We start from the raw sequence: 13,446 nt of genomic DNA on the forward strand, positions 1-13,446 counted from the left end.
CCTCGCCCACTCGCTTAGCCTATCCAGATCCCTCTGCAGACTTTCCACACCATTCATGCAATTTGCGTTTCCACTCATCTTCGTGTTATCAGCAAATGTCGTCACCCTACACTCAGCCCCCTCCTCCAGATCATCTATATAAATGGTGACCAGCACCGATCCCTGCGGCACTCCACTAGTCACCAACCGCCAATCAGAATTGCACCTATTGATACCAACTCTCTGCTTCCTATTAGACAACCAATCCTCTATCCACGCTAACACCTTACCCCCAACTCCGTGCACCCTAACCTTCTGTAGCAACCTTTTATGAGGCACCTTATCAAACGCCTTTTGGAAATCTAAAAACACCACATCCACCGGTTCCCCTCTGTCTACCGCACTAGTCACATCCTCATAGAAATCCAATAAATTCATCAAACACGTCTTCCCCTTAATGAATCCATGCTGTGTCTGCTCAATCAAACCATTCTTTTTGAGGTGCCTCGCTATTTCTTCTTTGATGACGGATTCTAGCATTTTTCCAACTACAGATGTTAAACTAACCAGCCTATAATTTCCTGCCTTTTGTCTGCTACCTTTTTTAAACAGCAGCGTAACATTAGCCGTTTTCCAATCTTCCAGCACTTCCCTGGAATCCAACAAATTTTGGTAAACAATTACTAAGGCATCCACAATCACCTCTGCCATTTCTTTCAGAACCCTGGAATGCATTCCATCCGGTCCTGGGGACTTGTCCACCTTCAGTCCCATTAGTCTATCAAGCACTACCTCTCTGGTGACCGTAATCGCATTCAGACCTTCAACTCCTACCATCCTTCTATCTTTAAGATCCGGCAAACTATTCGTGTCCTCCTCTGTGAAGACCGAGGCAAAAAACTTATTTAAAGCCTCAGCCATTTCCTCATCTCCCACTGCTAAATCCCCTCTCTCATCCTCTAAGGGTACAACATTTACTCTAGCCAGCCTCCTCTTCTTTAAATATGTGTAAAAACTTTTACTGTCCTTTTTTATATTTAGTGCTAGTTTAGCTTCATAGTCTAGCTTTCCTTTCTTTATCACCTTCTTAGTCATTCTTTGTTGATTTTTAAATAAATAAATAAATAATTGTTCCCTTTGTACAAATATGGTACAATGTCATGATACAAATGTCAGCATCTAAAAACATTTTTAGAAGGTCATCTGAAAATGGCTGGCCAACCTGATTAAAAGATTGATCAACAGGTCTTCAATTTTCACTCTAACTTCGTCCAACGAGGTACACCTCCAGAAGGTATCTTCATCACTGAGGGACTGAGGAAAGAAATGCAGGCAAATAACAAACTATTTAAAATCCATGCAAGCAATGAGTATTGGTCATCAGGAAAAGGAGGCGGCATGAAATCTCCCGACAGATCAGGATATAAATGAATATATCACACAGGCCCACACAGATCAGCAAGTACAGTCTGACCCCTGGTTTACACTGAGTTTGCTGACCTCAGTGATGGTGGGCTCACTGCTCCTGTCACGTCTTTATGTGTGCGTATGCCATTTCCTGCTTTGACACCTGTGTGTCTCTGTGCCCCTGCACTGCAAAGTGCTTAAAAAAAATCAATCAGGGCTCCTGTTCCTGGTTGCTGTCTCAGTCATACTTGCTGCAACATGCATAGGAGTGAACAAGATTAAAGATAGGATTCTACCTCTTCCCAGCCACCAAAAGCCTGCTAACTCTCATCTCCTATGCTCACCTATGAAACTATGTGACCTTTTGGGCAAGGCCACTGAAGGGCTGCCAACGTCCATGTGACTTCATAGACTCATAGAACCATACAGTGCAGAAGGAGACCATTTGGCACATCGAGGCTGTAGCAACCACAATTCACTCAGGCACTATTCCCATAACCCCATGCATTTATCCTAGCTAGTCCCTCTGACAATAAGGGGCAATTTAGCATGGGCAATCCACCTAACCTCCATATCTCTGAACTGTGGGAGGAAACTGGAGCACATGGAGGAAACCCACGCAGACATGGGAAGAACATGCAGACTCCACACAGACAGTGACCCAAGCCGGGAATCAAACTCAGGTCCCTGGCACTGTGAGACATCAGTGCTAACCACAGTGCCACCATGCCACCCATAGCTTACCCCACTGGGAGACGCCACCTGGAGACAAGTAATTGGAAAACTATGTGATTGACTTTGGACATCATAGGGGTCAGGGAGAGGGTTGGGTGGTGGTGGTTGGTAACAGGAGATGAGTGGACTTCCCTGGTGCACGTTTTCAATGTTTTAAAGCATGCAATTAAAGCCTCTGCAACCCCAAGTTCAGATTTCTTCTGCACTAAATGAGGGATTTCTCTGTGTGTTCTGTTCAAGTCTTCCCTCGAGCAACAGTGCATGTAAAAAATAATGGTCACTCCATTATATTCCTTTTTGTGAGACATTACCGTTGTGGAATAGTTGTTGTCTTTGCAATTATAATCATCAGCGCGTTCCCTAAAGAGTAATATTAGCAGTGAACTACATTAATATATATTTATGTAAGTATTAGGTGTCATTTTATTATAAACGTGCTCTAAGTGGGGTAATTTAACATTCCATTCAAGACTCTAGCAGTAGAAATTGGATTGGGCCAGCTATCAGATACCAAGTACATGCAGGAATGGGTCTTTGCACTGGAAGATGGAGACCCCAGAGAAGTTTGCTGATTCAAGACTTCTCAGTTCTGTACTGGTTCAGATGTCAAACTTGTCCGCAGGAGACAATTAAATGGGTGGATGGGGATAATTATGGACCAGCATTGATCCACAGTCGCTGTAGAGCATTCTTATTCCTCCTGGCTCCACACAAGGTGAGTAAAAACTACACAAAAAAAACTCCTACTTGCCATGGTTTCCAGCCGTCCTCTTAAGGATGCTGGTTACACTTTGGTAGAACTGGACAAACTAGCTGAGAATAAACTGCACATGTTCCACCTAATCGTTCACAAGTATTGTAGATGGCTCCTTAAAATTTGATGTGGAGATGCCGGCGTTGGATTGGGGTAAACACAGTAAGAGGTCTGACAACACCAGGTTTAAGTCCAAACAATTAGTTGTAGGTTAGTTGTAAAGACTTGCATTCTAATCAGTAATCTGTCTGTGCTGTTATATGCTTTGTCTGAGGCCAGAACTCTCCATTCACCTGACAAAGGGGCAAACCTCAAAAGCTTGTGAGTTTACTATCAAATAAATGGGTTGGACTTAAACCTGGTGTTGTCAGACTTCTTGCTGTCCTTAAAAATTTCACAGCACCTTCTTTACATGTTTAAACTCCTTTCAAGCAGGAGTTAGGAAAGCTAAAAACAGTGAGGACCAATACGTCTGCCTCCATGCATTCCACACCGACTAAATGCAGAGAGATTGAAATGTGCAATGCTTTGGTGGTTTGTGCCCAAAATTCTCCTCCAGGAATTTTCGTATGTTGTAATTTTATCTAAAGAAATTACCTGAGGTGGTCTTCTAGGAATCACAGGGGAATCATCCTCCCCAAAGCTAAGCTTGTGTATTCGTTGAGCTACAGTTATTCCCAATTTCTTCTCCAGCAGATCCAAAGGGAATGTCTGCAGACCACGAATAGTATTAATTCTGAGGAAGTCAAGACGCCTGGCAGTTCTCGGACCAATGCCTGGAACATCATATTAAAACAAAACTGATCACATTAAACAGGAAGTTCAACAGCAGAGACCATCAGTATCTACACAACTTAGAGGTTGCATATGTGTTAGCCTTGGCAGGATTAAAGATAAGCCCACAGTGCCCTGCAGGCAACTACACATCAACTCATTTATTAAAATGATTATTTTAGTCAGATGATTCCAGTTCTGGACCGATCATCACACTGGTGACACACTGCACGACAAGAGCAGGGCTGGAGTTCTCTGGCTGTTCATGCCCTGCTGCCGCTGCCAGGAAGGACAGAGGATTCGGCGCTCAGCCAAAACTCTATTCACTGAAGCGGGATGGGGAAATCCTGCTGCCCTGTGCATCTGGAAAATCCTGCCCCACATGTTTCCATCAAGGGAGGGAAGGGGGCATATAAATCAAACCAAGTAACACAAAACCAATCTGTCTCACTGTCTACCTACATTTTATAAAAAAATGTTGATGGAAGTCTGGAGTAATTGACACTGTTGTTCCTCCACGGTGAGCAATCATAATTTAATGTACCTGGGTTCGGCTACATATAAGAAACAGTAGCAAAGCGCTTATCTGACTTGACTAGTAATTCAGAGGCATAGAGCTCAAATCGCACCATGGCAACTGGGAAATTGAAATTTAATGAATAAATAAATCTGGAATTAAGAAAGCTACCATCAGTATGGTGACCGTGCAACTACTGGATTTTGATAAAAACTGGCTCTTTGGAAGCTGGCCTTTCGGATCATGAATCTCATTTAACAAAGAAAAGCTCCTCTAGTAGAATGGCCTCTATGTGGCTCCAAGCCCCACACAATTGTGGTTGACCTTAACTTCCCCCTCATGCCCTTCAGTGATGGTCAAGAAATTCTGACCATGCCAGTAATGCCAACATCCTGTATGTGAATAAAAAATGAAACTCAAAATGTATCCTCCCTAGCATAGACACCGAACACTGTACTACCCTGAACATTGCAGTGTGCTCCTTCAGTTCAGTACACTGGGAGAATCAAATGTGCTCTGTGACAATGGGCAGGATTTTTTGGCCTCCCTGCGGTGTGTTTCTTGTGGCGGAGGCAACATGTCATTGAGCAGCAGTGGGACCTTCTGGTGCCCCCGCTGTCAATGGCATTCCCCACTGAGTCCAGCCACACCACCAGGAAACCTGTGGTGGGGGTGAGCCATCAGCAGGGCCAGAAGCTGCTGCTACTGATGACCATAAAACCATTGCTGATTGTCAGAAAAACCCAAATAGTTCATTAATGTCCTTTAGGGAAGGAAATCTGCATCCTTCCCTGGTCTGGTCAACATGTGACTCCAGAGCCACAGCAACGTGGTTGATACGCAACTGCCTTCTGAAATGGCCTAGCAAGCCTTCTCAAGGACAACTCAGGATGGGCAATAAATGCTGGCCAGCCAGGGATGCCCTTGTCACACGAATGAATAAAACAAGAAGTAAACCAGTTTCAGAGTGAATTGAGAGCAGGTGATACTCACGGAAACTTGTACTAAAGAGCTGGGTTGTTCCCCAATAGGAGAGTTGCTTCTGGGCAGGGAAAGGACCCGGAGGGATGGAATGAAAACCAGCATTTGTATTGAACCATGATATCATGATAAAACAGTTATGAACCATCAGAATGTCTTTTGTTTCTTATTCGGTAAATGGATATTCACCTCACAGAGTCATTGAGTCACAGAGATTTACAGCATGGAAACAGACCCTTCGGCCCAACTTGTCCATGCCACCCTTTTTTTAAAACCCCTAAGCTAATCCCAATTGCCCACATTTGGCCCATATCCCTCTATACCCATCGTATCCATGTAACTATCTAAATGCTTTTTAAAAGATAAAATTGTACCCGCCTCTACTACTACTTCTGGCAGCTTGTTCCAGACTCTCACCACCCTCAGTGTGAAAAAAATGCCCCTCTGGACACTTGTGTATCTCTCCCCTCTCACCTTAAACCTATATCCTCCAGTTTTAGACTCCCCTACCTTGGGAAAAGATATTGACTGGCTATCTTGTCTATGCCCCTCATTATTTTATAGACCTGTTTGACATTCTGTTCTGTATAAGAACATAAGAAATAGGAGCAGGAGTAGGCCATCCAGCCCTTCGAGCCTGCCCCGCCATTCAATAAGATCATGGCTGATCTGTCGTGGCTCAGTTCCACATTCCCGCCCTCTCCCCATAACCCTTAATCCCCTCGCTTATCAAAAACCCATCAACCCGCGTCTTAAAAATATTTAGCGAGGCAGCCTGTTACACCAGGCTTTTAGTTTCAAAGGCAATTCTTACCAGAGTGTACCAATTAGCCGGAATATCAAAAGGTGCTGATATGAGAGAATAAGAGTTGACAGTCACAAAGCACATTGAGTCTCCTTCTGTATAACAATTTAAAATTAAACCATAACAAGTGCATTTGTGAAATGGGTCCCTGCCTGTGTGAAACATGTGGAGAGAATGAGTAAACAATATAGTTAGGAACTCTTACCAGGCACTTGTACAGGATGCACTAGGCTCCTCATGCAGTCTGGAATGCTTTCTGGAAGCAATGTTGTTTGTTGGTCGGGTTTGAACGTTCCTGACACCAGCTTGGCCAGCAATTTATTTGGTGCAATTCCTGCAGCACCAGTGAGGCCTACCCTGTTGTATATCGCTGTTCGCATTTCTACAGCAATCTGGGAGCCAACAGCCAACCAAACGTGCTTTGCATCGGCGATATTCAATGCTGTACAAAAAAAAATGATGAGCAGAGCACAATGGTTTTTTCTTTCCCCTTACATAGCCACGTTACATGTATATAATTGTATTATACACATTCCATGTGACAGAACACTCTGAAATCTTATGAAATAATTGCGAAGCTGCTCACTGCATGTGAAATGAAGATTCTTATTTGATTCATTTGCAGGATATGGGCACAGCTGGCTCAGGCAGCATTTATTGCTCTAAGAATGCCCTTCTTGAACCACTGCAGTCCCTGTGGTGTAGGTACACCCACAGTATCGTTAGGGAAGGAGCTTTGATTGTAACACAGACGCGGGTAGGAACTTTTGAGCCGTTCATACCAGTAGGATCTTCCAGTCCCACTAATGGAAGCAGCCCCGCTGCAGATTTCCCAATATTCAATGGAAAGCACTTTAGGATGGCTTGAGGTTGTGAGAGGTGCTACATCAATGCAAGTCTTGCTTTCTCTGCTCTTTTACTCCAGTTTGACTGCCCTCAATTATCACCTGCAGGTTTCACCCTCAACCAGCAATGCCATCCCTCAGCTCAGTTTGCTGCATCTGAATTCAGTAAACATTATGCAAATAAGGTTCAGCATGGGAATTGAGTATGTTTAGCACTTGAGATTCTGGGAAATCTTAAAGCAGTGCAAACTAGAACTGGACTGTGCTACATCTGAAGACAAAAACAAGTATTTAATTTTAAAGTTATTTATTAGTCACTGGTACATTGCTTTAAGACTGCAATGAAGTTACTATGAAAATCCTCTAGTCGCCACACTCTGGTGCCTCTTTGGGTACACTGAGGGAGGATTTAGCATGGCCAAAGCACCTAACCAGCACGTCTTCCAGACTGTGGAAGGAAAAAGGAGCACCCGGAGGAAACCCACACAAACACAGGGAGAATGTGCAAACTCCACACAGTCAGTGACCCAGGCTGGGAATTGAACCCGGATCCCTGGAGCTGTGAGGTCATGATGTGGGTATGCCGGCGTTGGACTGGCGTAAACACAGTAAAAAGTCTGACAACACCAGGTTTTAGTCCAACCTATTTATTTGATAACATACTCGCAAGCTTTCGGGTTAGCCCCTTCGTCAGGTGAATGGAGAGTTCTGGCCTCCAATGGAGAGGCCAGAACTCTCCATTCACCTGACGAAGGGGCTAACCCGAAAGCTTGTGAGTATATTATCAAATAAATAGGTTGGACTAAAACCTGGTGTTGTCAGACTTTTTGCTGTGAGGTAACAGTGCTAACCGCTGTGCCGCCCTTACGGGTGCACATACTAGAGTCATAGAGCCTGTTTCCATGCTGCCCTTTTTTTAAATCTCTAAGCTAATCCCAATTCCTGTATTCAATGTTCTGACTGATGAAACCAAGCATCTTGAATATCTTCTTCACCATTCTGTCTACCTGTGACTCCACTTTCAAGAGCTGTGAACATGTAACCCCAAATCTCTTTCTTCTGTAACAATCCCCAATGCTCTACCATTAACTGAGTAAGTCCTACCCTGGTTCAATCTACCAAAATGCATCACCTCGCATTTGTCTAAATTAAATTCCATCTGCCATTCACCTGTTGCGCTGGTCACCAAAAGTCAAATAACGTATGTTTTACACAGGGAGGAACATTATATCATCCAATACATATTTTATTCTTCAACATTTTCCTATTGAGGGTACAAAGCCTAATTAATATTATGCAAACATGAATACAGTCATTCAAATGCATTGGAGATAATAACTCAGCCTTTAATTGTCTGATTAAATGAGGCACCACAAAGCACCATGACTCCAAAGTTCTTTGATAGTCTTTTTTGTACTTTTGAAACAGCTACCAAGAGATTTATCTGGACTATGTTGTATATGCTTCCAATAATTTTATACCAAATATAATAGTCACCACCAGGTGGTGCAGGATTGATAGGGAGCATATACAGACGGAGCCTTTTAAATAGATTGACTCAATGAAAATGAGAATGAGTACATTCTGGGATTGACACATTGAGGAAATATTGTTCCCGGACACACGTCCTTTGTTTGCACAGAGGGGAGTACGGTAGGATGAGAGAAGAATTGGCGAATGTTGACTGGGGGAGCGCGTTGGAAGGTAGGTCTGCTGAGGAGCAGTGGAGGATCTTTAAGGAGATCTTTCTTGGTGCTCAGCAGAAATTTATTCCAATGGTTAAAAAGGACCGTAGGAGGAGAGGTAATAAGCCGTGGATAACGAAGGAGGTGAAGGAAAGTGTTAAATTAAAAGCGGAAGCATTTAGAGTAGCTAAGAGTAGTGGGCGAGAAGAGGATTGGGAGAGGTTTAAATGTCAACAAAGATTGACAAAGAAGTTGATAAAGAAGGGTAGGATAAACTATGAAGCTGGGCTAGCGCTTGATATAAAAAAGGATAGCAACAATTTTTATAAATATATAAAAAGGAAGAGGCTGGCTAGGGTGAACGTTGGACCCTTAGAGGATGAGAGGGGGGACTTAGTGGTAGGGGATGGGAAAATGGCTGAGGTCTTGAATAACTTTTTTGTTTCGGTCTTCACGGAGGAGGACGTGAATAATTTGCCGGGTGTTAGCAATGGAAAGGTGGTAGGACTGGAGGGTCTCAATGACATTATTGTTACTAGAGAGGCGGTGCTCGACAGACTGGAGGGACTGATTGTGGACAAGTCCCCAGGACCGGATGGAATGCATCCGAGGGTTCTGAAAGAAATGGCGGAGGTGATAGTGGATGCCTTGGTGGTTATTTTCCAAATGTCGCTGGATTCCGGGGAAGTGCCGGAAGATTGGAAAACAGCTAACATTACGCCGTTGTTTAAGAAGGGTGGCAGGCAAAAGGCAGGGAATTATAGGCCGGTTAGTTTAACGTCTGTTGTAGGTAAAATGTTAGAATCCGTCATCAAGGAGGAAATAGCGAGGCATCTTGAGGGGAATTGCTTGATAGAGCAGATGCAGCACGGTTTCATTAAGGGGAAGTCGTGTCTGACAAATTTATTGGAGTTCTATGAGGATGTGTCTAGGGCGGTGGATAGAGGAGAGCTGGTGGATGTGGTCTTTCTTGATTTTCAGAAGGCGTTTGACAAGGTACCTCACAAGACGTTACTGCAGAAGGTAAGGGGGCATGGAGTTGGGGGTAGGGTGTTAGCGTGGATAGAGGATTGGCTGTTAAATAGCAGGCAGAGAGTGGGGGTCAATGGGTGCTATTCAGATTGGCGGTTGGTGACTAGTGGAATGCCCCAGGGGTCGGTGCTGGGGCCTCAGCTATTTACCATTTATATAGATGATCTGGAGGAGGGAACCGAGTGTATGGTGTCAAAATTTGCTGATGACACCAAGATTGGTGGAACGGCAAATTGCGCGGAGGGTGTGGAGAGTCTGCAGAAGGATCTAGGTAGGCTGGGCGAATGGGCCAGGAAATGGCAAATGGAATTTAATGTTGGCAAGTGTGAGGTGGTGGCGAAAAACTGCAGCAGGAGAAAGTGCAGAGGGACCTCAGGGTCCTTGTGCATGATTCGCAAAAACCCAGCCTGCAGGTGCAGCAGGTGGTCAGGAAGGCTAATGGGATGCTGGCCTTCATAGCGAGGGGGATTGAATATAAAAGTAGGGAGGTCTTGCTGCGGCTGTATAGGGCATTGGTGAGGCCGCAGCTGGAGTACTGTGTGCAGTTTTGGTCGCCGCACTTACGCAAGGATATTTTGGCCTTGGGGGGAGTGCAGAGGAGGTTTACTAGGCTGATGCCGGAGTTGAGGGGGTTGAGCTATGAGGAGAGGCTGAATAAACTAGGCTTGTACTTGTTAGAGTTTAGAAGAATGAGGGGAGATCTCATTGAGACATATAAGATGATGAATGGGATGGATAGGATAGAGGTGGAGAGACTTTTCCCGCTCAGAAAGGACAGTAGGACTAGGGGGCACAGCCTCAAGATAAAGGGGGGGGCGGTTTAGAACGGAGTTGAGGAGGAACTTCTTCACTCAAAGGGTGGTGAATCTCTGGAATTCTCTGCCCGTTGAAGTGGTGGAGGCTGCCTTGCTAAATATTTTTAAGACGCGGGTTGATGGGTTTTTGATAAGTGAGGGGATTAAGGGTTATAGGGAGAGGGCGGGAATGTGGAACTGAGCCACGACAGATCAGCCATGATCTTATTGAATGGCAGGGCAGGCTCGAAGGGCTAGATGGCCTACTCCTGCTCCTATTTCTTATGTTCTTAATGTCACTGTGGTTGGGATGCAGTAAATATGCAGATCCCCAGGTGTTGTGATCTCCTGTGGTATTGAGTCCAATGGATCAAGGAGATCTATTCTGTCTGAGTCAGTGTAATAATCAGCATGACGGAATGTGCTACAATTGGCCTCAGGTCTCTTGTATTTGCATGAGCTGAGTATATAGTTTTTTTAAAAAAAATCACACAGAGGTCTTGTCTTGAATTATTATTGTAATGCCTACTGAAAAGTACAGACCTGTGGCTACCATGATGTGAGTAGAAGATTCTAATGTAGCGATGATGTACTTCCCCCCACCACCCTACAACTCTTTTGGCTCTGCACCCCAGTCCAACAGTTCCCACCTCACCCCACCCCTACCACCTGCACCATGTGGTACAGTCTGAAAACATTCCTGTCTGAAGAGTGGACCCTTGAATGAGTAGCAGAGGTGGCTAATGTCTGTGGATCTGCAGCCTTCAGGCAGAGATTAGTGTATGAAGGAATAATAAACTAAAGTTGTGTGAAATAAAGTGAGACATACACACACATAAAAACCTCTATGTGCCGTCTGGTTTACTTTTCCATTGCACTTAAGTGCAGCAACTACAGAAAATAGTGTGCAGAAATTATACTAACATATATTACAAACTAATATGGCCAGTCACTAGATTGTCTGCAGCAATATTTTGTATTTTTATAGCGCCATTCACATACTAACATGTACCAAGGTGCACTGCATGAATCTCTTCTGATTTTCTTTGCTCTTAGCTCTGACGAAGGATCATCCAGACTGGAAACATTGCCTCTATTCTCTCCCCACAGATGCTATCATACATGCTGAGATTTTCCAGCATTTCCTGCTTTTGTTTCAGATTCCAGCATCCGCAGTATCTTATGCACCGCCAGAATGCTACCAGGCATGTTTTGACACAGTTATACAGGAGATATTACGTCAGAGGACCAAAGGCTTGATCGAATTAGACTGATTTTAAGGAATGTCTTAAAGGGAAAGAGAGAGATAGAAAGGCAGAGAACTACAGAGAGGAAATCCCTGTGCTTAGGCTGAAGGCAGCTAAAAGTGCAGCCACCAACGGCTAAGGAACAGAATATATGACTACCTTGGTTACCATATACATGTCCCGATACAACTATGTTTGCTGGGTCACCACTACTTTCTATCTGTTGCAGCCTCTTCTCCACCAGTTTAGTGACGTCGACAAAATTCTCATCGAGTCCCATTCTTTCCACTAATGGAGTGAACTCCTCCAGCAATTCTGCAAACAAAAACAGGACCAAACAGAGATAATTACTTCATAATTATTGTGAGAAACGCAATGCACATAATGTACCATGGCATTTATCCACATTTGCATCAGTGCCTTTCAGGCTTTGTGACATTATCTAGCTCAGAGAAAGCTGCAAAACCCCTCAGCAGGCAGGCAAAAAGCTTATATATCTTTTAACTTGCACATGTTGAATTTCTAACTGAGAAAACAGAAACTGATCATTATTACCAGTTATTCAGTCCATCCACATTTTTCAGTCATTTCCCTACTTCTCCTGCAGGGATTGACTACCGCTGAGGTACTGCTGCAAAATCACTGGCTACCTGTGATAACTCCCCATAAGGTCCATGGGAAAATCACTAATTGATTTTCCTGTGGGAGTCGTCGACTAAGAGATCCCCTGGTAACAGGCAGTGGTCTGCCCAGCTGGAACTCATTACCTTTCACAAGGCAGGCCCAGGACTGGGTCTGCTAAATGGTAGTCCCAAGCGGGGATTGGTGTGGATTTTGCATTCTGTAAATAAATTATATTCCTTTCCAACTGGGTCTCCTGAGTCATTACACTATCAAACTATCACCATGAACTTCCTTCAACTTAACCCTCAGTGAATCTGAACTGATTATTTAATGGCGGAGGAAAACCCACCTTTGTCCAATTTGATTCTTGCCTGGTGCTCATATTTGCATATTGGGGGCCCCGGGGTAGTGATCAGTCAGGAACACTAATTGATATTGGCGCAATTGGCCAATTGTGAACTCGCAACTGTTGCGCCTTCAAGGATCAGTTCATTTAGTCACACCCTTATTCAGACTATTTTTTAATCTTCCTCTTATCTTTCTTCCTATGAGTATTGCAATTATGGCGGTGTCCAAAGTTAGGCAGCCGTTATTAATTAATTGCATTTCTTGTTGGTTACATTTACTTGGAGATTTATTAATTTGTAATCCTATATCATTAGTTCTCCACTCGATTCATGACCATAAACCTATTATTTTCTTCAGTTTGATGCTAACTCAAACATCTGGGGTCTCAGAGCAAATTCCTTAACTTCTTCAGTTTTTCTTTTCTCTTGCACCACGGTGTCAAACACATTGCCATTAATCACTAATTCTTGATTTATCTAGTTTTCTGATATTGATTTTCATCCCTGGTAGCATTCTACACTTGACCTTTCACCCAATTGTTTCAGTAATGAAAAGAATTACCCCATTAATTCCACTTACCAGAACTGGGACTTAGATTCTTACAGATCCATTTACACACCTTAATGTTCAATTTGTATTAGCAATTGCCACTATACCTAGGGCAAGTGATTTGTTATGATGTGACAATCCTGTAACAATTTCCTTCATTTCCAGCACTTCCCACATGCTACACAATTTTCTGAAGGAACCCCCCTGCAGCTGGAGAAAATGACAGTGTAGGGCTGTGCTCACTCTTCCTATTCCACTCTGTGACCTGGCCGGAATATGATTCATGCTGTACTTCCACCTATTCGGATCACTCCTAAGATCCTCAAGTCCAGCTACAGAATTGCGCCGGATAAGTTGCAGGCAGGGACAC

The 13,446-nt window shown here is 43.9% G+C and overlaps 1 protein-coding gene across 1 annotated transcript in view; it reads right to left on the reverse strand.

Moving 5' to 3' along the window:
* The window catches only part of poli (polymerase (DNA directed) iota), a 44,433-nt gene that overhangs the window by 10,376 nt on the left and 20,611 nt on the right, over positions 1-13,446 (reverse strand). The window contains exons 4-7 of the mRNA XM_080183505.1: positions 11,715-11,870; positions 6,158-6,394; positions 3,473-3,651; positions 1,202-1,293 (exon numbers count right to left, since the gene is read on the reverse strand). Coding sequence (XP_080039631.1) covers positions 1,202-1,293; positions 3,473-3,651; positions 6,158-6,394; positions 11,715-11,870 — 664 coding nt within the window. The remainder of the gene's footprint in view (positions 1-1,201; positions 1,294-3,472; positions 3,652-6,157; positions 6,395-11,714; positions 11,871-13,446) is intronic.

This window comes from Carcharhinus amblyrhynchos, chromosome 1 (assembly GCF_965287045.1).
Source record: "Carcharhinus amblyrhynchos chromosome 1, sCarAmb.v2.hapA, whole genome shotgun sequence".
In the NCBI taxonomy this organism is placed as follows: Eukaryota; Metazoa; Chordata; class Chondrichthyes; order Carcharhiniformes; family Carcharhinidae; genus Carcharhinus; species Carcharhinus amblyrhynchos.